Source organism: Neocloeon triangulifer, unplaced genomic scaffold (assembly GCF_031216515.1).
Source record: "Neocloeon triangulifer isolate White Clay Creek 2 clone unplaced genomic scaffold, ASM3121651v1 ptg000012l, whole genome shotgun sequence".
Classification (NCBI taxonomy): domain Eukaryota; kingdom Metazoa; phylum Arthropoda; class Insecta; order Ephemeroptera; family Baetidae; genus Neocloeon; species Neocloeon triangulifer.
This window is the reverse complement of record NW_026775554.1, coordinates 19,807,118-19,830,858: the sequence shown is the minus strand read 5'-3', so window position 1 is coordinate 19,830,858 and position 23,741 is coordinate 19,807,118. Positions and strand designations below refer to the sequence as shown.

General features: G+C 39.3%; 3 protein-coding genes, 1 long non-coding RNA gene and 1 other non-coding gene across 16 annotated transcripts in view; 4 read left to right on the top strand and 1 right to left on the bottom strand.

Moving 5' to 3' along the window:
- Positions 1 to 11,833, top strand: part of LOC132196377 (diuretic hormone receptor-like) — a 62,553-nt gene extending 50,720 nt beyond the window's left edge. The window contains exons 4-8 of the mRNA XM_059618963.1: positions 7,003 to 7,192; positions 8,115 to 8,208; positions 8,852 to 8,945; positions 10,510 to 10,590; positions 11,730 to 11,833. Of these exons, the coding sequence (XP_059474946.1) occupies positions 7,003 to 7,192; positions 8,115 to 8,208; positions 8,852 to 8,945; positions 10,510 to 10,590; positions 11,730 to 11,833 (563 nt within the window). The remainder of the gene's footprint in view (positions 1 to 7,002; positions 7,193 to 8,114; positions 8,209 to 8,851; positions 8,946 to 10,509; positions 10,591 to 11,729) is intronic.
- A 993-nt stretch (positions 11,834 to 12,826) lies between these two features.
- On the top strand, positions 12,827 to 12,899 carry Trnak-cuu (transfer RNA lysine (anticodon CUU)). The gene has a single exon. It is a non-coding gene; the product is annotated as a tRNA-Lys (tRNA).
- A 135-nt stretch (positions 12,900 to 13,034) lies between these two features.
- On the bottom strand, positions 13,035 to 23,506 carry LOC132197648 (membrane protein BRI3). Of its 9 annotated transcripts, XR_009441887.1 has the most exons (18): positions 21,177 to 21,394; positions 20,865 to 21,065; positions 19,930 to 20,079; positions 19,708 to 19,877; positions 19,296 to 19,408; positions 18,971 to 19,240; positions 18,879 to 18,916; positions 18,631 to 18,821; positions 17,822 to 18,016; positions 17,605 to 17,761; positions 17,298 to 17,489; positions 17,035 to 17,231; positions 16,794 to 16,951; positions 16,456 to 16,721; positions 15,852 to 16,383; positions 15,569 to 15,794; positions 14,192 to 15,504; positions 13,599 to 13,737 (listed from the first exon to the last, which is right to left on the bottom strand). XR_009441887.1 is itself a non-coding variant. In XM_059621056.1 (4 exons), the coding sequence occupies exons 2-4, from the start codon at positions 23,245 to 23,247 to the stop codon at positions 13,606 to 13,608; spliced, it is 342 nt and encodes a 113-aa protein (XP_059477039.1). In that variant the 5' UTR covers positions 23,248 to 23,263; positions 23,334 to 23,506; the 3' UTR covers positions 13,035 to 13,605. The 9 variants fall into 9 exon arrangements, 1 of the variants encoding a protein (XP_059477039.1); XR_009441883.1 differs by having other exon boundaries at positions 13,598 to 13,737; positions 14,249 to 15,794; positions 21,177 to 21,393; XR_009441886.1 differs by having other exon boundaries at positions 14,192 to 15,794; positions 20,859 to 21,065.
- LOC132197649 (uncharacterized) lies at positions 13,824 to 14,973 on the top strand. Its single transcript, XR_009441889.1, has 4 exons — positions 13,824 to 14,198; positions 14,262 to 14,382; positions 14,442 to 14,552; positions 14,642 to 14,973. It is a non-coding gene; the product is annotated as an uncharacterized LOC132197649 (long non-coding RNA).
- LOC132197645 (uncharacterized) lies at positions 21,317 to 22,817 on the top strand. 4 transcript variants are annotated; one of them, XR_009441880.1, is made up of 5 exons: positions 21,512 to 21,526; positions 21,979 to 22,031; positions 22,095 to 22,215; positions 22,275 to 22,385; positions 22,475 to 22,815. XR_009441880.1 is itself a non-coding variant. In XM_059621052.1 (4 exons), the coding sequence occupies exons 1-4, from the start codon at positions 21,332 to 21,334 to the stop codon at positions 22,633 to 22,635; spliced, it is 588 nt and encodes a 195-aa protein (XP_059477035.1). In that variant the 5' UTR covers positions 21,317 to 21,331; the 3' UTR covers positions 22,636 to 22,817. The 4 variants fall into 4 exon arrangements, 1 of the variants encoding a protein (XP_059477035.1); XR_009441879.1 differs by having other exon boundaries at positions 21,954 to 22,031; XM_059621052.1 differs by lacking the exon at positions 21,979 to 22,031 and having other exon boundaries at positions 21,317 to 21,526; positions 22,475 to 22,817.
- Positions 23,507 to 23,741: the final 235 nt, after the last annotated feature.

The following is a 23,741-nucleotide window of genomic DNA, read 5'->3' as shown; positions in this document are numbered from 1 at the left end:
CATCTCCTTGGCGAAAAGGCGGCGAGCCACTTTGGCTCGGGCATTGTTATCAAAAATAATAATCTCGGAAGTAGCGTCGGGGATAAGTGCTGGCGACATTTAGCGCCTCTGCAAAAGGCTGGACTTAAATGCACACTGTGTTTCTCGCGCGCGATTTTGACAGCACAGTGGCAGATGACTCGTGTGTGTGTGATAAATGTTGCCTCGGAAAACAGTTTCCGTGGCGAGAGAGAAAAGCGTGGAAAACATTTTTTTTTATCAACACGTCAATCCACTTTTCAATGAAGAAGACATAACGAAGCCTGATTCTTCAGAATTGGGTCAGAGAGTGGACTACGGAGAGGAAGGAAGTTTCTTAAGTAGTTGGTTAAATTTAGAAGAGAAAAGTCTAGAAAATGACTAAAAAATATTAAGCACGATGTATAGTTAATTATTTTAAAAAGTAATTCCAGCTTTTAGATTTTACTTATCGTAATGTTTAAAAGAGACTGGATTTATATTTAGTTTTAGAAAAGTTTTCAATTGGTTAAAATTTTTAGCAAATAAAAAGCAAACATCAGAATCTATTTAATTTCTACTTAGTTTTTTCAATTTTTTTTTTTAATTTAAAAAAAAATATTTGTCCTTTTGAGGCTTTTTTACATAAAATGAAAAGTGAAAAGTGAGAGGAAACTAATGCTCGCGTGCTTTGTATCCAGAGACATTTTTCCTCGAAGACGAATTTGCTGTTCCGTGTAATTTTCGTTCTAGCGTGGATACTTTTTCGTTAGAGTGGTTTGTTATTTATGCTGGCGCTCGCGAGTTGACAGCTGCCGTCAACAGATAATTCCACACACACGGCCTCTTCTCAAAATTAGAAAGAGCAGCGAGCGGTGATGAATTTCAGGCACTTCTCACGCCGACTGCACTCAGCTGCTGCACTTTTTCCGTCCACCCGTCCAATCGAGCGAAAGAGCGACAGCGGTCGAAGTCTGTGCCCCACTTTTCGACCCATGTGTGTGTCGAAACCATGCATGCTGGCCAAGATTTGTGTTTGATTCGTTTCTGGACGGTTGAGCTTCAGGAAATACGCCCTCTGATTGCTTTCCTCTTGATTTATTTATTCGCTTGAGAGTAAACAATTTTTTTGCGGAAGCTATCAAATATTATTTTGTCAAAATTGAAAAAGGTTTTGGCTTGAAAATTAGAATAAAAAACTTTAAAAAATCCTACAGCGACAAAAAGCCATGTTTTTTGGAACCCTCAAAGTTCAAATTTTCAATTAAACAATTATTAATGAACTTAAAATTTTATTTTTAACTAAAATTTGAGCCTCTAAAAAGGCCCCTCTGTTGGGGAAAAAAGTTATATAATTATTTTCAACTGGTCAATATCAATTATATGAGAACCTAAAATATTCGCTTGTTGTTCAGAAAATATGATTTGTAAACTGTAAAAGAAAAACATTATTACATTTGTATATAGTTAAAAAAAAAAAAGCTAATACACATTTAATCATTCAATCAGACGACATTTTTTTTTAATTAAAAATAACATACAAAAATTTTCCAAGAAAACCAAATGAAAATTTTTGCTATTTTTTATGGTATTATGATCTCACCAATTTTCAAATTAATTTGCTGTCACACAAAAATTTAATATAATTTCTGCCAACCCGAGTGTGTGACGTTTTCCGCTCACTTGCCAAGAGACTGACTTTGAGGTGCGACATGTGTGATTTGAATCTGATATGCGAATATAGAGTAGGTCCATTTGAAAGTCATTACGGCGTGCGTTCATTGGAAAGTCGGGGCCATCAGGTGGAAATCGTTTGATTATCCCCTTCTGAATAATTGAGCGGTCACTCGGCCACGTTCCCATCGCTGAAGGACCGACCGGTCGCCTCTCTCCGAACAGCAAAATATATAAAGAGCGATCAATTTGCATAGTCCCTTTCTATGCGTCGGGTGCGTGGGTGGGTGGACCATTCATTACGAGGTGCTCGCGACCGGATGACATTTCAAAGCGGGCCTCGGCTCTCGCAAGTCTCACATTCATGTAATTGCAACTGCACGAGGAGAGATATAGACCGACCGAAAAGGGTCTCCGCACACACATGAGCTCCAAACACGGACACAAAGGCAGAGAGAGGCGTTATGAATTTGTCGTTCGTTCACACTGGGATGATGATTCAAAATCATTTTACATTAGCATTAAATTAAACTAAACAAAAAAGCTTTTTTCTTCTCAAGTTAAATTTTATCTAATTTTAATTGTAACGGTTTTATAGCTAATTTTGCAATTGAATTTATTTGGTTACTATTAATTTTGATTTAATTGTCAAATTTGCAGTTTTATTGACAAAAAAAACTTTTCCTTTATGAGTCTGAATCCGCCTATTCATATTTATTATTATTATGATCCACATAATAATTTTTCACTTTTGTATTTTTTTTTCCAGCAATATGAAAGTTTTCTCTCTTTGAATCAATTTTTGTATCCCACTGTTTCAAAAATCCAAATCAACGAAAAAAATCAGATTGCTTCAACGGTATCAGTTCAATAGCAAACGAGACCATTATACGACACGCAAACACTGCACATATGAATGTCAGAATAAGTGAATATCTTATGCAAATATAGAATCGACAGCGTAATAGAAACTTCCCGACTTTTATCCCGCTGTATTTTGTAAATGCACATAGTGAATTTTTTTCCAGAATTGCCGCAGGGAACGGGAATGAAATGTAACGAGTTGCTGGGTGCAACTGGGTCGCTCGCTCTCCTGCCGGGACCGCCCGCAAAGATTCCATCGGGAAAAACGGGCAAACGAGTCCCGGCGTTTGGCAACAACAATAAAAAAACGAGCGTCGTGCGATAACGAAACAAAGGAAAGTCGATCTCTTTTTGGCTGCAGATGCTCCAGGCGAGGAGAATGTCATATGAAACAGAATAAATATAATTTTTTTTCCTAAACAATAAGCTTTTCATATCAAGCGAAGTAATTTAATTATTTATTATCTATAAATTGTATGATTTTTTTTTGCAAATATATATTGTGAATTTGTCACATTTGTATAATTGCAATTTAATAACATTTAAAGATGTATCATTATTTTAGCATTATGTATTGTAAAAAGTGAACTTTCTATTTTAACAGTGTATAAAAATTTAAATAAATTTTTAATGATTAATTAATAATAATTTATAACTTTTCATAAAATTTAGTGAATGGATTTAAAACTTTTTTCTGTAAAGTTTATCTTTATGAAAATTAAAATCACCAATTTATAAAAACAAATTTTTGGAATTTTTAGCAATATAAAACTACTTAGTTAAATTTAACAATATAGTTTCATGATTAAAAATGCAATAAATAATAAATATCCAATCAAAATACCCCTCACTTCAAAACCTGCTATACCAGCTATACAAATTTTGGATATTTGATATATCTCTGCACGACGTATATTTATTATACATTTCCAACGTTGACGACGAGTTGAAAATTTCATTTCACACTTCAATTTGCCTGAGCAAATTGCGCGTAATCTGCCTGCTACAATTTTACCGCAGCTTTCAGAGCAGATTGAATTTAAATCGCTCCACCATCATTTGCATTTTGCTACGGCTGCGAGGTTCCCCTTTTAATTTCAAGCAGCTCCACGTTCTCCCTCTACATATTAAATACCTGTGGAATTTCTCCCCAAGCGACTCAAGCAGGCAACTACTGTGCTCGACGACTCGCAGCAATTAAATGGCCCGCAGATAGGTTTTAATCAAAAAGCAGCAAATGCAAATATTGGCGCGAGGCTGGAATGGCTGGAATAGTAGCGTCAGTGAGTGCACAGTTGTGTTCCTTCAAATTGCCATATGCTTTAAGAAAAGACTAAGAATATCGATTTTGAAGCATTTTAACATTAAAGTATTTCACTCAGAAATTGTTTTCGAGCAGAGTAAAATTTAAGAGGTTATAAAATACACAAAAAAAATGATTTATTATTTGGATAATACAATTTGCATGCAATATTTTGGTCATTATTGAAAACTCAATTGAGTACAATTTTCAACATTTATCTTAAAATTCAGATTCTAATGATTTTATTAAAACTTAAAACATGATTTTATTTGATAATTTTTTCCTTGTTGAGAGAATAAGCTAAAGTAACTTAAAAAATAAATATTAAGATTTTAAAGATTGGAACTGACAAACATTTTTTCAGTTAATGACGATATTTTCGATCCTGAAAAGTGACTTTCACAAGCGATCGATTTAAAATAAATAAATTTCTTCATAAAAATTGAGCATGCATCTGCAAGTTGCAAATCCTTTTGTTCCCTTTTTTTCCAAATTTTTGAAAATTTGTGTATCGACAGAGAGGAATGAATAATAATAACTTTGAACCGAGGAATATACATGAATATATAGGCAGCATCTGCTCGCGAATTCAATCAGAGCAGCAATGTGGAAATGCGTGTTCATTTTCGCGATATGAGGAAACCGGCCGCCGTCAAATGAATAGGCGTGTTAAATTTACTGATGCACGCGCTTGACGGCCCATTTCCCGCCGCCGCAGGACTGATTTATGAATCAACGCGGCCGCCCTTGCATTTTTATTCGCGCTCGCGGTTCGTTGCTCGTTTTTACTGCCAGCAAACAACTCTGTGAATTAGGACGACCTCCAAGACGCTTCCGCAATTTACAGTCCTGGAATCTGGATGGAATGAGGTCAGAACACGCGTATACAGAAGGGAAATAAAAATTACTGCTCCTTGCCAAAATATTTTCTGGTTTAAAAAGTTGAAGTCAAATTAGATTCCAAAATAATGACCATTCATAAGATTTATTAATGTGTGAAATTCATAGGAAGTTTATAATTTGTCTAGCCTTAAATTTAAATTTGGTATATGGTACTGTTGGAAAGGAATTTTAGCTAACAAAAAATACTAAAAATACCATGTTATAATATTTTTATTTTTCAAAATCTTTTCTGGCACAATCTGTTCCTTGGTAACAAAAGTTGAGACTTAAGTATTTTTAGATCAGTAACAGCCCGTTATCAAGCTATATTTGCCAGCTATGTTGTCTCTAGAGGGTATAATATTACTCACAATTTTTTGATAAACATTTCCATACAAATCAAAGCACGACAGACGGTTTAATTAGCGGCGCGATCAAATTACCGTGGGTTTAATGTTTGCAGTGTGCAGCCTACGCACGTCAGATTCAGTCGCTCTTTGATTGAAAGTTGGTCCAACGACCGGCGGCGATTAAATTCGCGAATTGGAGGATCTGCAGAGTGGAAGTGCGCGAAATTTGAGTGCACTAATTAATTGCGTACACGCACAGCTTGGTGTAGATGTTTAAAAATAAATTGAGATACTTATTGACTCACTAAAATCATTCTCATTGTCAGACTTTTCAATTAAATAATGAAAACAGTTTTCAAAGTTGTTTATTTTTATTATTTTTAATTATGTTTAATAATCAAAGATGAAAATTGCTTACTTTTCAATCTGCTCATCGATATACCACAATTTAACTGTTACATGTTCGAAAATTTAAAAAAATTGCCTTTGTAGGATTTAGGGGGAACTTCTCTCCCTTCAAAATAATTTCCAGATGGTGCGTCTTCAGCATTTCTCGGTATTTGCAGACGGAAATCGCTCGAGAATTCGCGGTCAGCAACAAGCGAGCAAGTCAAATATTTGCCGTGCCAAATGTCAAAGGTCGGGAGGCTCAAATTTCGCAAGACGCCGCCGGCCTGTGTTGTACACGCCGAGTTAAAATCGCCTCAAGACGCACGCCGCTGAATAATTCATTTCGTGCTCATTCAGAATGAGCACCAGCAGGTGCCAAAGACGATAAATCACCTGCTTATTTTGTGCTCAGTGCGCTTAATTTCGTTCCGCTGCATTTTAAGCCCAGAACGCTCAGCAAGCGTGTTTCCTCCTGACGACAATCGTAACGATAACAATAATTCCCTTCTCGGCAAACGTTGTTTCAACGTTGCCTTGCAATTGTCTCGACGTGCAAACAAAGCAGTTATACACTGTATTTACCTCCGAGAACCCCTTTTGGCGCCAGAATTCTAGCCTCTCTCACACTTCGCCGACTTCCGAGAATTTTCTGAATTGGAAAACCAATTTCCATTGCTTATTTAATTCTTATAAAATATAATACATTTATATTTATTAAATTCAAATTATTTTAACTACATACTTCCATTTTCGTAAAATGTGTAAATTGTAATTTATAATAGTATATATCACTTTTTGCGAGAAAATAAATCAATCTATTTGGTTTGCTTTTCAAATTTTTATCTGCTGAATAAATCTTTTTAATTATTGCAATTTCCTTTTGAAGTCACAATTTTGCGCAAATGATGTAGAAAATAAATATATAATTAAAAAGAGCCATTATAAAATGATCTAAAATTTAAATCAACACAAAATTCCACACATTTTGATGTAGGGATTATAAATATGAGCTCCTTTTTTGAACAGCCCTTTAACGATAATGAGCAATTTTCACTGATTATTCTCCTGGATGATTTTATTTGCACATCGTTCAAGCGTAATTCTCATTTAAAACTTTTCCACGAAATGGATCTTTAAACTCCCACTTGAGTTATTTTAGAATGATTTTAACGAGCTGTTCATAAAAGGCAGGAAAGTGTTCAGAATGTGAAGTTAGAGGTAACGTAATATTTATTTAGTCGTCTAAAACTTTGGCAAAAAAGTACCGCGACTGCTCCTTCATGAAAACGGCTCACTTTAAAAGGCCGCGTGGGTGCGATCGTTGTTTGCAAGCCGGCGTTTTTGCTCATCCCATGCATTTTCCGCCGTTTTCAGCACAAAGCAATTTGGCTCGGGCGAGAGCATTTGATAATAAGGGAAAGCGGCCCCGGAGAGTCGGTTGATGCTACTGATGTTTAATGCAGACCGGTGCGCTTAATTTTGCACGTCCTCTGTGAAAAATTTCCGCCTGTTGTTTCAACTGGCCCGTTGCCTTGGTTACAGAGAACGCCACGAGGCTTTGCCAGGTCGACGGCGCGTGGGCAAAGTACACCAACTACACTCTGTGCCGTGACCTCTCGACCCCGCCACCTATCGAGGCCAGCGTTGAGGTCACCACCAGCATCTACTACGCCGGCTACACGCTCTCCCTGGCCGCGCTCGGCGCCGCCGTCGCAATCTTCCTCTACTTCAAGTAAGAGATTAAACTTTAATTTTCTAATAAAATCTTGTATTTTTTTATAATAGCGTTAAAAATTTTTAAAATAATTTTGTTCGACTTAATTAAAATAATTAGTTTCTGTATTAAAATTATTTTTTATTACTTAAGGTTATTTGTATAATTTTAATTTTAACTATAATTTATTTTCTAATGGAAGTAATATGTTAAAATTTCTACATTTTGGTCATTAAATTAAACAAATTATTTAAATTGCGTTATTGAATATTTAATTAATAATTATCAAACATAAACGTATGGTTATAAACAGTATGATTGGGTATTTCAATTAACATCAAGCTTTTTAGTATCTCTAGAAAGTACAAAAAATTCATGTACATTTTAAAGATTGTTACAGTTCATTTTGTTTTTTTGTAATTTTTTTGGGGTTGCATATGCTTTCAAAATAATTTACTCTGTATAGACCTGCATACATTTAACAACAAGGATTCCATCCTTTATTTTTATTTAATGTTCAATCTCGGCAAAAATTTACATGAATTCCCTCTAGAGTTTTTCAAATAACGTTTTCCTTCTCTCTTTCGAGATGCGAGTTTGTTGGTACGTTCGGCAGAAAATCTAACCAAATCTAACGTAGCACTCTTTTGGGGCGGAAGGACCTTTTCTTCTGCTGAGAATGCACATCTTTATTTGATCAGCCCCACAAAGAGCACGCAGAGAACGCGCGCTCATATACTTTAATGCTGCGCCTTTTCCGTCCCCCTTTTTCCTTCAGTGTATCTAAAATAAGGCGCGCACAATAAAATGATGTTTGTGAATTTGCTATATCTAAAAAAGCAAAAAGGGAAATTTCGTTTTTACGATTTTTATTAAAAAAATATTTGAGCCAATTAACACAGGCCATCATTGTATTTATGAACTTCCTCATTTTTTGCAGAGACCTACGATGTTTGCGCAACACCATCCACACAAATTTAATGCTCAGCTACATTTTGGCCGACTTCATGTGGATCTTGACCATAACCTTGCAGGTGCGTATCTATGAGGAAATTACAATTGTATATTTAATTATGAAAGTTTTTCACATTCCCCGATTTCTATCAAATTCACATGAATTGCTCGATTTAGATTTTTCTTCTAATAAATTGTCCATTTTTCTTGCAAAATCAAAACCTTATAACTTTAGAAGTCAATTTGAGGTAAAATTAGAGTGCCAGGTGATATGTAATCGATAAATTATTACTTGGAAACTTTAATTTATTCTACCTACAATACAAAACAACTATGGGATAAAAAGTAAATGTTAAATTTGAGTTTTCATTAACTAAAATTCAACGTATTTACCTATTTTTAACAAAAAACAAAAATCTTGTTTCTTGCAAAGAAAATCATTATAAACTTTAAATTTTCTTAGCAACTTAACTTAATATTGTCTATTTCACAGTTAACTGATGTAGTGCCTATTTTGGCAAATAGCTAAAGCTTTTTCCTCTGCTCCACCCAATTAAAGTATTGCATTTTAGCAAACATTTATCAATATTTCTGCTTAAATACGTTGAAATAAGTCCCTGTGCAGATTTATAAATCAAAATTGGTTAATGCAAATTCGACATATGTTTCCGCATTAATCCATTTGCAATTAAAATTTACTAATTAATCCGATTGTTGTTTCAGATGTCCCTCCAATCAGAGCCCGCGTCCTGCGTGGCCCTGGTAATTCTGCTTCACTACTGCCAAATGACCAACTTCTTCTGGATGTTCGTCGAAGGTAATTTAACTAACATTACACGGTATGAAACTTGAGATGAAAAAGTAAGGCACTCCCATGTGCGTAGTCGCAAAGCCCGGATTAGAATTTAATCGGTGCGCACTGTTAAATATGAGCAGAGAGTGAAGCAGATACGCGCACGTGAAATATTCATCTTTTGCAGAGACTGTAAGCAGCAGTCTTAAGACCCTCCGAGCTCCGCAGAATTAATTTTTAATTACCTTCTGCGGATAATTTTCCTCCGACGAAATTCAATATTATTCTTATTTCGGAGTGGAAAAAAAACACGCTCAACAAGAATAAATTTTATTTTCATTTCTTGAATATAGGAATATTTCTTCAGGTTTTTCTTCCATAGTTTTGTGCTTTTGTAAAAATTTTGAACTAGATTTTTTTCTGGCATATAACCAACTTTTTTGTTTTTTCCGTTACATAAAAAGGCTTTCTTATTGGTATCGACTTTTGATTTATATTCAGGTGTTTATTTAAGCAGAAACGCACTTTGAGAAAGTTTTCAAAGTTTTTGGTTGCAGAATTCAGACAGGCGCATTAAAGATAGTGTAATCCTCTCTCTCTCTTCCTCGGTGAAAGAAGTTTGGCGCGCAAGCAAAATAGCCCCTTAATAAGGGGATGATCAGCGGCTGAGCCGAACTAAACTTTCTCTTCCTTGGAGGGAGAAAATAGAAATGCGAATTCGACGTACACGCATTTTGCGGAAACAATGGGCCGCCGGGCGAAAAGCGGCCTCTGCTCTTTTCCTCTTTCTTTCTTTCTCTCTGCGAACCTCCATTATCAAATTATGCTCTCCAGGAAAGCAGGTCGCGTTTTTTCCGGCGCATGTTCCACCGCCCCGAGCCGAAAAAGCCACCGGTAGATCTTCGTGGTCGTGACAGACGAGCTTCCAAAGCATGTTGACAAAAAAACTGTTGCGCAGCGATGGATTTGAATTATTTTTTTATATAACTGAATGAGAGAAACTCTACAAGCTCGGAAGGAGAATATCAACCTTTAAAAGCATAACAGGCTCATTTATTTTATTTAAAGGGAAATAATATTTTCTAAACATTTTGCCCATCTAGGGAAACCTTTTATCCTTCAAAACACACACATAAAAGATTTTTCTACCTTTATTCCCACGCAAATCAAGGAAAGACAAGATTTCCTGAACATGATAATCTAGAAATTATAAATATACATATATATAAAGATGTAGAATTGGAGATGAATAAATTTAAGCTTTTTTAAATATTTTTTTATTAAAATTACTTTACCTGCGACTTTTGCAGTTAAAATTTTAACCTAAAAAACACTGTTTGTGAAAAAATTATGTTACTCCCCAGTCTGAACTATCCACTTTGCAAATTTAATGGTCAGTGAGGGCCTACAAACGTCTGAATGAATAAAACAAAATTGCTCCTTACAAACGGTTTATCCGCCCTTTGTGAATTAAAACAAAATTTCCCGGAACGCACTTTCCTTTTTCGTTTCAAATTTTATTTGTATAAAATAAATGAAAATTATTATTCGACGCAAAATAATCTCTTGTTTCCTCTGTGTTGCTCAGGGTTGTACTTGCATGTGCTGGTGGTGGAAACTTTCACGGTGGAGAACATCAGACTGCGAGTTTACGTCTGCATCGGATGGGGTAAGCCTTTCGCATTATTACTTTTTCATTTGACTGCTGCTGTGGCACCGAGAGTTAGGTTTGCTTTTTATTCACTCGCCCCGACGGGTGGCCCTAATTAACGCCAGACTAAAACTGCAACTAGACACACAGCTATAGTTGCGGCCGCAAGTGTACGTTTTGCAAGCGTACATACTAGAATTGGAGAGCGGCCAGTTTGCGGTTTTTGCCATGGGCTGTGGATTGTCTGCGAACTGCAAAATTCTCCGTCTATAGTTTTGCTAAAACAGGATTAAATGTTTCAAGCTTCAAAGTGATTCGAATTCTATGAAAGTTGTTCTACATATTATTGAAAAGAAATAATGTTTTTGTTTTAAGTATTTATTTTCATCCTCTTGCCTATTTTGATCATGAATTCCATCGACCATTAATTTGTCAATTAATTTTTATCTTAATAATTCTACAAGAGATTTTTATTTGGAATAAGTTTTGCATATTTCTTTCTAGCATTAATGTGAAAAAATATTTTTTTGTTTTTTGGTGTCCAATATTTTTTTTAAAATCTTATTCATTTGTGTGAAATGATTTATCTGATTAATAAAATTGATAAATTACAATCGGTAAACAAAAAAGTTGGTGTAATTTTTTTTATATAGTATTTGACTGTGATGAAATTTGTACCATTTCCATTTTAATTTGATTCGCTAATGACAGAGTGCAATTTTCCTCTACCGGACACTGGTAATTAGTATCTCTAATTACACGCCACTCGACGCAAATCGCGAGCTGGTGTGTGTGTTTGAAGCGAGACGCAATTAACCCTGTGGCGAAACTGCACTCGCGACCCACATTTGCGAAATTGCAACGCTTGAGAGCTTTGTGACCCTGAAAACTGCTTTGTTGGAGAGAAAATCCAAATTTCTTATGCAAAACAAAAAAAAAATAATAAAAATGGTAACTGGGATTTTTCTCGTTAAGAAAGCTGTTTTTATTTCTATTCTTCAATTGAAAAAACTTATATAAAAAAATAATGAAAAAATTTGAAAGAAAATAGAATAAAAAATCTTTCTCTATGAAGAAAACTCTCACCATTTATTATGTATTTTTGCGTTGACTGCAACTTTATTCAATGAAAATATTAAATTTGTGTGTCTTTTTAGGTACACCGATGTTGATAGTCCTTATTTGGGCTCTAGTCAAGACGTTCGCTCCAGTTTCGCCCATCAGTGCGCAGGTGAGCAAAAAAATATTGCCCCTCTACTGAGGCGTACAATCGAAGTTTAGCAATAACGCAACATTTTCCACGCCACTTATTTTCCATTCTTTTCTCTCCTTCTTGCGAGACCGTCCCATGAAATTTTTGTATGAAACAAAAAGATGCCGTTATTTTCCTTTGCAAAAAAGGACTGAACTCAATTTACCTCTCTTCTTTCTTTCGACTGCTAAAAGGCAGCAGTTTCTTGAGAATGGCGCAAGTTGGCGGAGAATCCTTACGCCAGAGACTGCTTTGCGTCGGAGATGAAATATTAATTAACAATTGTACGCAAAGTTTCGTCACAAACCTTTTTTAATTGACTCGTCTTTTGCGAAGTTTGTGTCGAGAAAGAGAGAGAGGGAAAATAAAATAGAAGCTGCTTCAATTCAAGAGCTAATTTTATTTGACTCTTAACGCTGTAAGGTTTCCTAAAAGGAAAGGTGTAATTGTTAATTAATTATATTCCGAAAATGGGGTCTAGCTTTAAAAATTCAAGCATCTTTTTTATCGTCTATTACAATTTAATTCTTAGAAGTTTCAAATTGATTTGACTGTGAATATTGTGAATAACAAAACATTTTTGTTAGCCTGGTTATCAGCAGATTTGTCCAAAGAGCATTTCAGATTGTTTAATTTGCTGTGAAGTTCAAACAGTAATCTTTGCAAATTACGTCAATTTGGTTCCAAATAGTGTGAGACTAATACAAATATTTTTAACTTTTTTTACACAAAAACAAATTAAGTTTGTATTTCTTCTAAATTTGATTTTCCAAGGTGTTGTAACGAAAAATATATCAATAAATTGAAAATGAAACTAACTTTTGTGAATACAGCAGAATAATGTAGTCTCAATATGATCCATGATTGCATTTTACTTCAAGTAGAACAATGCCGCTACTAATATAGTTGATATAAACCATTTGGTTATCCCGCCAATTTTTAAATTTAGCGCTGCAGTAGCGCTAAGAAATATGTAGGTATTTTTTCTACATATGATACCAAGCCCGGCTAGCTCAGTCGGTAGAGCATGAGACTCTTAATCTCAGGGTCGTGGGTTCGAGCCCCACGTTGGGCGCCTTTTTAAAATTTTGTATTTTAGAATTACCTACTTTCTAGATAAGCAATGCGGTTAAATTTTTTTAACAACAAATATATTTTTCCTGGCTTAAAGAAGATTGGTAGGAGCTCGAATTAAACAAAAATGTAAACATGAATTTTTTTTATTTGAAAAAAATTAGTAATCACTTGCATCTCACATCCAAGGTTTAGCGACTACAAAAATAGAATAAAATAACCATACATAAAGCCAATAATAAATTCTTAAATTGGAATGTGACCAAAATTTATGAACAAACTTGCACCTTCCTTGGGTGTTTGATAGTAATTTAATTTCACTTACTTCAGTATCAAGCTTTTTTTTATAAATATTATTTTTGTTCTCTGTATGAAGGCACAAATTATTTTCTCAGGTCGCTATAAGTCTGTCAGTCAGCTTTAATAATAAGGATTATTTTTCAATTCGGACCAACTAGCTATTAAGTACAATATTTACAAGAATAATTGTTTTGCGTGTATGCAAATTGGGGATCATTTTCACTTTAATTAACACCAATTGCTAGCCTGATTATATCATAGGCATAATTGAACGATAAAATATTTCACTTAAAAAACGACAGCAATTTGTATAGTAACTGTAAGTAACAATGCACAATCATACAATTGAATCAATCAACAGCAAGACAACACAAAAATTATAAAAAAAAAAATGTATATATCCATTCTTAGCCAAAATAAGCACCACAATTGGAGCATCGACGATTCCTCAAGGCAAGGCAGCACAGGATTCCAAAGGGGAAAAAGAGGATAGCGAGCAGTATTCCAAGACAGGTGTAATCATCTTCCAAGAAACCAACCTGGAGAAAATGGAGAAATTTAAGATAAAGATATTAGATTTGGTATTAAAATTTAAGGATTGTTTTTGTTAAGAGAAATCAAATTAATTTACGGGGTTTTGTTAATGCATTATGTACGTTTGGTTCTTAGTTTTTTTTTTATGAATATTTTTTGTTAAGTGGGTTTTAAAATTAAAATCCTAGTAGTGAAATTAATTTTAAAAATCAGTCTAATAATCTTTTGTGGGAAATCAATTGTTGAGAATTAACAAGTCTATTTTTGGGATGAAAAGTAAATTCTTTTGACGTTGGAGAATTCAGGTACAAAGGTTGCCTGAATTCTCTCACGTCGACCGATGGGTGGGAATATTCTAGTAGAAGGGCAATCTTTTGTTTATGGAAAGTGGGTGGGTGCTTATGGTATATAAGGAGCTCCCCCGTCGGCCGCAGCGCGACTTGCAGATCCGCCTTTTACCGATTAGGTAGGCGACTCTCTTGCCACTGCTGCTGACGGAGGAACTCAAAAGTTAACTCTTTGTTCCCAGGTTCGACCACAAGCAGACCGTTCCGTCCCAGCCGACCGGACGGCCTCCCTTGCCTCCACCCTGGTCAGTTGTGCCCCCGCCAGAGGATCCCGAGCTGCACCTGTCCCGTCCAACCTTGACGGTAAGAGATACGCCCTCTAGTTCCTTTGCGGTCAGCTGATGGCCCCAATACTGTTCTAGGGCGGACCCTCTCACCGGACAGCGACGTCGGACAGAAGCGGCGCCTAACCCGGACACTCCACCCCGGCTGCTACAAGTCACCCTCCACACCCGTGCCTGCAATTCACCCAGGTAAACTAAGTCCGACTGTGTTGTTGCATTAAATACAACAACCATTTTATCAATAACCAGCCCATACTCACTATTCCCCTAATTTCCAGGCCCTCCAGACGGTGACCTGCCTTGCCGTGGCTCTCAGGAGAAGACCTGGTCCCGCCCGCTGCCATCCGTCCGACCATCACGTCCTGCTGCGAGTCAACCACCTCCGCAGGTGTCCGGACCGTTGCTGCTGCCAGCTGACCAGCCACCTCTGAGGCAATAGTTCCTGCTGCCTGCCGCCGCCCACAGCTACGACCCCGCTCAAGAGCGCCCTTTCTGCAACCCCTTCCCGAAAAACCAAGACTGTATTCCCAGAAAATTAAATCAAATCTCAAATATTTAGAAGTGTGCAATTTATAGGGAATATAACCAAACCCACAGCAGTAAATTATTTTGTTTAATTCCTTTTATTTCCTGAAAATAGTCGAGTTATAAATTGGAAGTTTTCTAAAAAAAAAACAGTACTTTATTTAACAAAAGCCTCTTGCCTCCAATCTTATAAAATAGGAATAAATTAATTTTAAATTTTTCCTAACCAAATTGGCGATCCTGGTTCACACAGGCAAAGTACTGACAATAAACAAATAGAACAAATTCACAATGTCAACAACAATGTCTTCCTCGTCCACGACGACAGCAGCATCGACGACAACAACAACGTCGACTGCACCAGTAACTTCTGCAACAAATATAACAGGAAGCATCACACAAAGCACTTGGATAAATCCTCCCTTCGGCCCATCCCTCACAGCTCCTGGTTGGCAACCACCTCCTGGTAACCAACCACCCCCTGGTGGCCAACCACCTCCTGGTGGACCTCTTCCACCTCCTGGTGGGCCTCCTCCACCTCCTGGTGGGCCTCCTCCACCTGGTGGACTACCACCCCCAGGTCTGCAGCCCCCTCCAGGAATGATGGGATTCCAACCTGCAATAGGAATAGCCCAATTATTAAAACCCATGATATCAGTCGACATGATCCCAAGATTCACGGGCCGTTCTGACGGTTCGTCACTTGAGGACTTCTTGTGCTCCGTGGAAGGACTCATAAATTACAATGGCCTCCAACCAAACGACACCAAGTGGGTCTTGGAAATGCGAACGTCTGGTCGAGCACGAGAATTTGTCCGTGCTTTAGACGGCACAGTCCTGGCCAACGTCAATTCTCTGAAAGAAGCTTTCCGAGCAGAATTTCGTCCTCCAACTAGTGACAAGCAACTAGAAAGGGAATTTAACGAGTTAAAGCAGGGACAGTACGAAAGCGTAGAAACATACTACCACAACGTTCAGAGCAAGGCTGCTAAACTGCGTCGACGAACAACAATCCCCATGGGCGTCACGCCAGAAGGAGATAAAAATATATGGGACCAACGTTGTTTTAAGAAATTCATTGAAGGTCTACGTCCTGAGCTGTACTTCATCGTGGGGCCACAAACTGTAAAATCAATGGCCCAAGCGCGTCAAGCAGCTCTCACCGCAGAGGAAACCTTAAACATCACAAAGGCAGCACATATGCAAGCAAACATAACTCCTCAACATCCAATAATGACAAACCAAGTGGACATTGCCACACAAATGATGCAAAATTTGTGGCAAACAAATGAATGGGCGCCCCAACCTCCTCCTTCTGCACAACCGCAAATGTACGGGCCACATTATCCAGCCTACAATCAGATGATGCCTCCGTACATGGGCCAAGTACCTCCACAACAAACACAAAGTCCTTATTGGGCTCCTCAACCAAATGCCATGGCCACAGCGTACTGGAACATGACCAACATGGCCAACATGGTGAATGCGAAGCAGCCTGAAAAAGAAGTACGTTTTAGAGAAGCCAAAATTGAGGAAGAGAAACCAAGAAAAAAAATGCTAGCATTACCTGCTCCACCTACAAGACCAGAACGTAGCAGTCGACAAGATTCGAGGCCGAATTCTCCCTACAATGACAGGCGCTACTCAACTCGCTCAAGATCTCGCTCGTCTTCACCAAGTCGACCAAAGATTTGTAATCTTTGCAGGGAGGAAGGTCACTGGGTTGCCGACTGTCCTCAACTCATTTGTGGCTACTGTCGGAAACCGGGACATTGCCCATATGACTGTCCTGCGAAAACAAAAAACATGAATTAGAGGAGCCAGCTAAACAAGCTGCTCCTCGCAATGAGTCTCGGAAAAACACACAAAAATCACTTCATACAGAAATAAATAAACTTCCACCACCTCCGTATAAAATCAGCGTAGGAGTTCAGACCAGTGATGAGAATTCATCAGATACAAATTCGTCAGATACAAATTCATCAGAAACAGATTCATCAACAGACTGCGAATCAGCAAATCAGCAAAAACGTAGCAGACTGAAGCCAGCAAAAGAAACTACCCTGCAATGTCAGATAGAAATTAATTTAGTCAGACCATGTGCAAGTTACACTCTTCTCGCCATGCTGAATAATTGTTTACTCACAAGCCTTTTGATTGATTCCGGAGCAAATGTCAGCTTGTTAACAAAAAAGATAGCTGATAGACTCAACCTTCAACTAATTCCGTTTCAACATAGAGTTGGTTCAGCAAATGGAAGCCAAATTAAAGTCTTGGGACAAGCAGACGTTGAAATCAAAATAGACGACCACTATTACGTCCACTCATTTGTAGTCGTTGAAACTGGAAGAGTCAATTTTGAAGCTTTGTTAGGACAAGACTTTCTGGTACGCCATCAAGTGAACTTACTGGTTTCGGAGGACTCATTAGGCTTCCATTGGGGAAAAGTCAAACTCCTACTTCTCACACCTCAAGCAGCAAACTGCATAACAGTTTCTAATGGTGGCAAAATACGAAGAGCTGATAGAGGTTATGCCAGATGGACGAATAAAACTAGTAAAAAGCTCCCATTCCACCGACAGAACTTCAGACCCGACAAACCTGAAAAAAATCCAATTTTAGTACACAGCTTCAAAACAAAAAGGCCAACAATTCCCGCAAACTCAATAGCAGCGTTGCCAGTCAGAACAAGATATAAACAATCAGAAGTTCTCACCATTCAGGGCATTGATCTTTTCACAGAAGAAAAACATGAAGAACTTCCAGCAACTCTTTCTGTAGTTCAAGAAGATGGTTACGTCCAGGTTCTGTTTATAAATTCAAGTGATGAACCCATCCAGTTAACCTCCAGCCATCTTCAAAAACTCGAAGTGCTGCAACACGTAGAAAATGAGAAAATAGAAGTTAGAGCAATTGGAAGTTTAATAACAGACCGAAAAGAAAAATGTTTTGATTGTGGAACGGCGGGCATCGCTGACGAAGAGTACATGCTGTGCCAAAACTGTATGCAGAAAACCAAGCCATCTGATGTAAGAGAACCTCCGGTCTGGCCGGACACTCCTGGACCTCCAATGGATGACGATCAATTCCTTGCTCTGTTCAACTTAGAAAGCGTCCCACAAGAGTACCTGAAACAATTCAAGAAAATGCTAATTAAGAACAAAGAAGCATTTGCTTATGGAGAAAATACACTGGGATTAATAAAAGATGAAGAAGTGGAAATAGACACAGGAGACACGCCCCCCATTAGATTAAAGCCCTATAGAGTGCCATACCTCCAAAGACACGAGATTTCAAAAGCAGTAAAAGAAATGCTCGAAATGGGGGTGATACAACCATCCACCAGTGAATACTCATCACCTCTCCTTCTTGTAAAAAAGAAAACAACAGATGGAAAGTTAAAATGGCGTTGCTGTGTGGATTTCCGAGCCCTAAATAAAGTCACAAAAACACTCGTCTACCCCTACCCACATACGCAAGAAATATTAGACGAGTTTGCAGGAAGTAAATATTTTTGCGTACTAGACATGACAAATGGATTTTGGCAACTACCCCTTTCAAAAAGAAGCAGAGAGAAAACAGCATTTACTTGCGACGATGGCCACTTTGAATTTACAAGAATGCCCTATGGAATAAAAAATGGACCACCCCGATTCAGCAAAACAATTTTACAAGGCTATGCAGACAAACGGAAAAAGGGAGTGGTAATCTTCATAGATGACTTCTGTCTATATGCCCTTACAATTCTTATGCTGATCAGCTTACTGGACGAAACGTTTCAACGAGCAATCCACTTGGGTTTGAAATTTGGCCCAGCCAAATGTCAGCTAATAAAAACTCAAGTAGAATTTTTGGGTTTCATCATCGACGAACACGGTGTGCACCCAAATCCAGACAAAGTGAAAGCCATCAAGGACAGAGGACAGCCAAAAACTGTGAAAGAAATCAAAGGATTAGTGGCGATGGGGAACTTCTACAGACGACACATACCATCATACAGCGAGATAGTCGCTCCTCTCACAGACGTCCTTAAGGGAAAAAAGCCAAAATTCAGGTGGCAAAAAGAGCAACAGGAGTCTTACCAAAACCTGCTTCAGGCACTGGAAAATATGGTGACAACGGCTTTCCCAGACCTCACCAAGCCGTTTCACCTCACAACAGACGCAAGTGCGAAAGCTGTCGCAGCTGTCTTAGAACAGGGGGACACCGACGAAGAGCGACGACCAGTTGCGTTCTTCAGCAAAAAACTGGCAGGCGCACAACAGGCCTACTCAGCCTGTCAACTCGAATGTCTCGCCGTCGTTGCAGCAGTTGAACACTTCAGGGTGTACCTGGAAGGAAACTTATTCCACCTGTGGACAGATCACAGCAGTTTGAAATGGCTCCTACACACAAAACCACTCAAACCTATGCTTGGAAGATGGATTCTCCAACTGCAGCAGTTTGATTTTGTGGTCCACCACGCCCCAGGAAAAACAGTCCAGCGAGTAGATTTTCTCTCCAGGCCAGAAATAGACGTTCTGCAAATAGGAACACAAAAATTAGAATTGGTCTTAGGCCTCAAAAATGGATTGAATGTTGAGCAATTAAAACAATCACAAGCGCAAGATCCAGCATGGAAGGATATTATAAACAAAAAGCCCAAAATGTCCGATGAGGGCGAATATTTCCTCGACAGACGAGGCCTTCTATACAGATGGGGGAAATCAACGGCTCGCTTGTGCATCCCCAATGATCACGTTCTCAAGATAATGCTGCTCCACCACCAAACAGCTTGGGGGGGACATTGGAAGACGACGAAATTACGAGAAGCCCTTACCAAAAGGTACTACTGGCCGAAGATGGATCAGTCGATATCAGACCACCTTCATAACTGCGTCGAATGCCAGTATAGAAAACAGAACCAGCTACTTCATGCCCCTCAGCAGATACAAAAGACGGCAGTCAGAGTTGGAGAACTTTGGTATGCCGATATTGTAGGACCTTTGCCTAGAACAAAGAAAGGGTTCAAATACATTCTCACAATGTATGAGGCTCATACCAAATATGTAGAAGCGGCTCCTCTAGAAGATCAAACAGCAGAATCAGTGGCACGAGCTTTTGTCGAGACCGTAGTTTGCCGCTATGGAGCAGTCGAGGGCCTCATCACCGACAATGGAACCAACTTCGTCTCCAGGCTATTTGAGTCAGTCTGCGAAATATTGAAAATCAAGCATATTACAACATCGCCATATAGACCAAATGCAAATTCAGTAGAAGCAGTGCACAAAGGGTTAATTGACTTCATAGCTATTTTTACGGAGCATGAAACAGATGAAGAATGGAGTGATTTCCTCCCATTTGCCCTACTAGCTATAAGAGCAAATGTTCACACAGCTACAGGTTTCTCCCCAAATAAACTAATGTTTGGCTTTGACATGAAACTCCCCTGGGATGAAATTACCCACCCAGACATGAATGTCAATCAGCAGGAAGAGTTTTTCCAACCAACTGAGTACTTGGATTTGTTGAAACTAGATTTACAATTAGCACGGGAAGCAGCTATTTCAAAAGACCTTTTCTCCAAATATAAAACATGGCAAAAGGCTGGTGGTTCAGAACAAGTTTACGACGAATTACGCCTTGGTGACAGGGTGGTAATTAAAAATGAAACCCCACAAAATAAATTTGCCGGCAGATGGAAAGGTCCATTCCGTGTAATTGATAAATTAGGTCCCACAACTTACAAATTAGAAAATGTGGACACGGGAAAACAATTTAAGTACCACTTGGGCAAAATGAGGAGATTGGAAAAACTTCACAAAGCACCAATGGCTGTAATTTTCGCAAAACCAGCGGAAAATACAAATATTCAACAGGGGATATTAAACCCCATTGCCCAACCACCCTCATTAAACCAGCAAATCCCTCCACCCACACCCGCCCCGCGAACCAGTTTAACCCTTCCGCCCGTGCCGAGAAGTAGAATACCTTTACCAGCAACTCGTTCTCTTCTGCCTCCGACGGTCGACAACGACGACGACTTGCCGACCTTCGCGCCGGATGATTCGGCAGCCGACGACTTCAGCCGCTCCCGCATTCCGAGAGGCCGTCCATCACGGACGCCAAGCCGTTTCCCGAGTGCCATCCGAGCTCGCCATCCCACGCGGACGGCATCCGACTCGCCGGTACGAACACCTGCAATTCAAAGAGGTCGGTCATCGACGCCAACACGAAGGGGACGACCCCCAGGGCGACCACCAGGGACGCAAAGAACACGAACGGCGAGTGCCGGTTCAACAAACTTACGTCCCGCGGCACCAACTCGCACGCCTTCAAAGGATAGAACATCCTCCGCCGTGGACAAATTCGGCCTCCGTCCGAATCCAGCACTGTCCAGGAAAGCCGCCTGTGCCCTCGGAGACCCGAATTGTTGCGAAAAACACGCACATTAAGTTAATTCAATGCAGAACACGGCAAATTATTCATGCACCGCCGCCATTTTCAAAGAAATCCAAACACCCAAACATACCGGTGCTGCCACCACACGAGCTACCCACAACCACTTGTTGCTGGTACGCCCCCTCTTGCTCAGACATAAACACACCAAACCTGCAATTTGGCATAAACATACACATTCACAACACACAGATTACACAGTAAGAAATTGTTTTAAATGTTATTTTTTGATCAGAGCACAAAGACTGCTATTTAGAGAACAAAGTACATAATGGGGGGGGAGTTGGTATTAAAATTTAAGGATTGTTTTTGTTAAGAGAAATCAAATTAATTTACGGGGTTTTGTTAATGCATTATGTACGTTTGGTTCTTAGTTTTTTTTTTATGAATATTTTTTGTTAAGTGGGTTTTAAAATTAAAATCCTAGTAGTGAAATTAATTTTAAAAATCAGTCTAATAATCTTTTGTGGGAAATCAATTGTTGAGAATTAACAAGTCTATTTTTGGGATGAAAAGTAAATTCTTTTGACGTTGGAGAATTCAGGTACAAAGGTTGCCTGAATTCTCTCACGTCGACCGATGGGTGGGAATATTCTAGTAGAAGGGCAATCTTTTGTTTATGGAAAGTGGGTGGGTGCTTATGGTATATAAGGAGCTCCCCCGTCGGCCGCAGCGCGACTTGCAGATCCGCCTTTTACCGATTAGGTAGGCGACTCTCTTGCCACTGCTGCTGACGGAGGAACTCAAAAGTTAACTCTTTGTTCCCAGGTTCGACCACAAGCAGACCGTTCCGTCCCAGCCGACCGGACGGCCTCCCTTGCCTCCACCCTGGTCAGTTGTGCCCCCGCCAGAGGATCCCGAGCTGCACCTGTCCCGTCCAACCTTGACGGTAAGAGATACGCCCTCTAGTTCCTTTGCGGTCAGCTGATGGCCCCAATACTGTTCTAGGGCGGACCCTCTCACCGGACAGCGACGTCGGACAGAAGCGGCGCCTAACCCGGACACTCCACCCCGGCTGCTACAAGTCACCCTCCACACCCGTGCCTGCAATTCACCCAGGTAAACTAAGTCCGACTGTGTTGTTGCATTAAATACAACAACCATTTTATCAATAACCAGCCCATACTCACTATTCCCCTAATTTCCAGGCCCTCCAGACGGTGACCTGCCTTGCCGTGGCTCTCAGGAGAAGACCTGGTCCCGCCCGCTGCCATCCGTCCGACCATCACGTCCTGCTGCGAGTCAACCACCTCCGCAGGTGTCCGGACCGTTGCTGCTGCCAGCTGACCAGCCACCTCTGAGGCAATAGTTCCTGCTGCCTGCCGCCGCCCACAGCTACGACCCCGCTCAAGAGCGCCCTTTCTGCAACCCCTTCCCGAAAAACCAAGACTGTATTCCCAGAAAATTAAATCAAATCTCAAATATTTAGAAGTGTGCAATTTATAGGGAATATAACCAAACCCACAGCAGTAAATTATTTTGTTTAATTCCTTTTATTTCCTGAAAATAGTCGAGTTATAAATTGGAAGTTTTCTAAAAAAAAAACAGTACTTTATTTAACAAAAGCCTCTTGCCTGCAATCTTATAAAATAGGAATAAATTAATTTTAAATTTTTCCTAACCAGATTATTGAAATAATTATTAGTCTACCCTGCAAACTGGGCAAGCACCAACGATTATGATTTCCTGCGGTTGCACCGTGATGGTTGTGGCTCCGTATGAGGGTCCGTAACCGCCCTGCAGAGGCGCAGATGGACCCTGATAAGGCTGGTAACCAGGAGGTGGAATGAACGACGCTGGAATTAGGAACAAATTATTGCACTGGACGTTGCAACGTAAATCCAATTAATGTCCTACGCTGAGGTGGAGGCGCCTGAGCCGAATACGGCGGAGGTTTCTCCGTAGTCGGGTTGTCGGACATCTTTCGAGGGACTAGTCTGCAGAGAAACAGAACAATTTACTTATAGATTCGACTTCGGCACCAGCAATCAGCGAGTGTTTTCCTACCAAGAGTTTTTAGTCGGAAAGATAAATGGGTCGGCGTGCGAGACGCAGGACGAATTCACATGACCGTGATGTTTTGCTGTCAACCACAAACGAGTCACGTGATTTTCGTCCTAATGGCGCCAATCCTTTGAACTTGGGAATTCACCTCCTTCGCCCTTCGATATTCGACAAATCTGTGAAAGAAAATAACGATGTAAGAATAATTTATCAATAAAAATGACCTTCGATTTGCCTATTTTCGAATAAAAGGTAAAAAAGGTCAAAATTTCAAGCACGGATGTTGCAGAAGTGATAGGAGTAATTTTTAAAAGGCAGCCAAAACAGAGCGTAGGGAGGGAGGGGAGGGCGACGTAAAGAGCAAAATAGTGATCGCGGCAGCCAATGGGGAGCGAGCCAGTGACGTCATTC

Coding starts and splice junctions, on each gene's coding strand:
- LOC132197645 (XM_059621052.1), top strand. CDS start 21,332: ATGCAGAACACGGCAAATTATTCATGCACCGCCGCCATTTTCAAAGAA. Junction 22,216..22,274: donor TGTCCCGTCCAACCTTGACG/GTAAGAGATACG, acceptor ATACTGTTCTAG/GGCGGACCCTCTCACCGGAC. Junction 22,386..22,474: donor CGTGCCTGCAATTCACCCAG/GTAAACTAAGTC, acceptor CCTAATTTCCAG/GCCCTCCAGACGGTGACCTG.
- LOC132197648 (XM_059621056.1), bottom strand. CDS start 23,247: ATGTCCGACAACCCGACTACGGAGAAACCTCCGCCGTATTCGGCTCAG. Junction 23,123..23,183: donor TCAGGCGCCTCCACCTCAGC/GTAGGACATTAA, acceptor TCCTAATTCCAG/CGTCGTTCATTCCACCTCCT. Junction 13,738..22,976: donor GTGCTTGCCCAGTTTGCAGG/GTAGACTAATAA, acceptor CATTTTCTCCAG/GTTGGTTTCTTGGAAGATGA.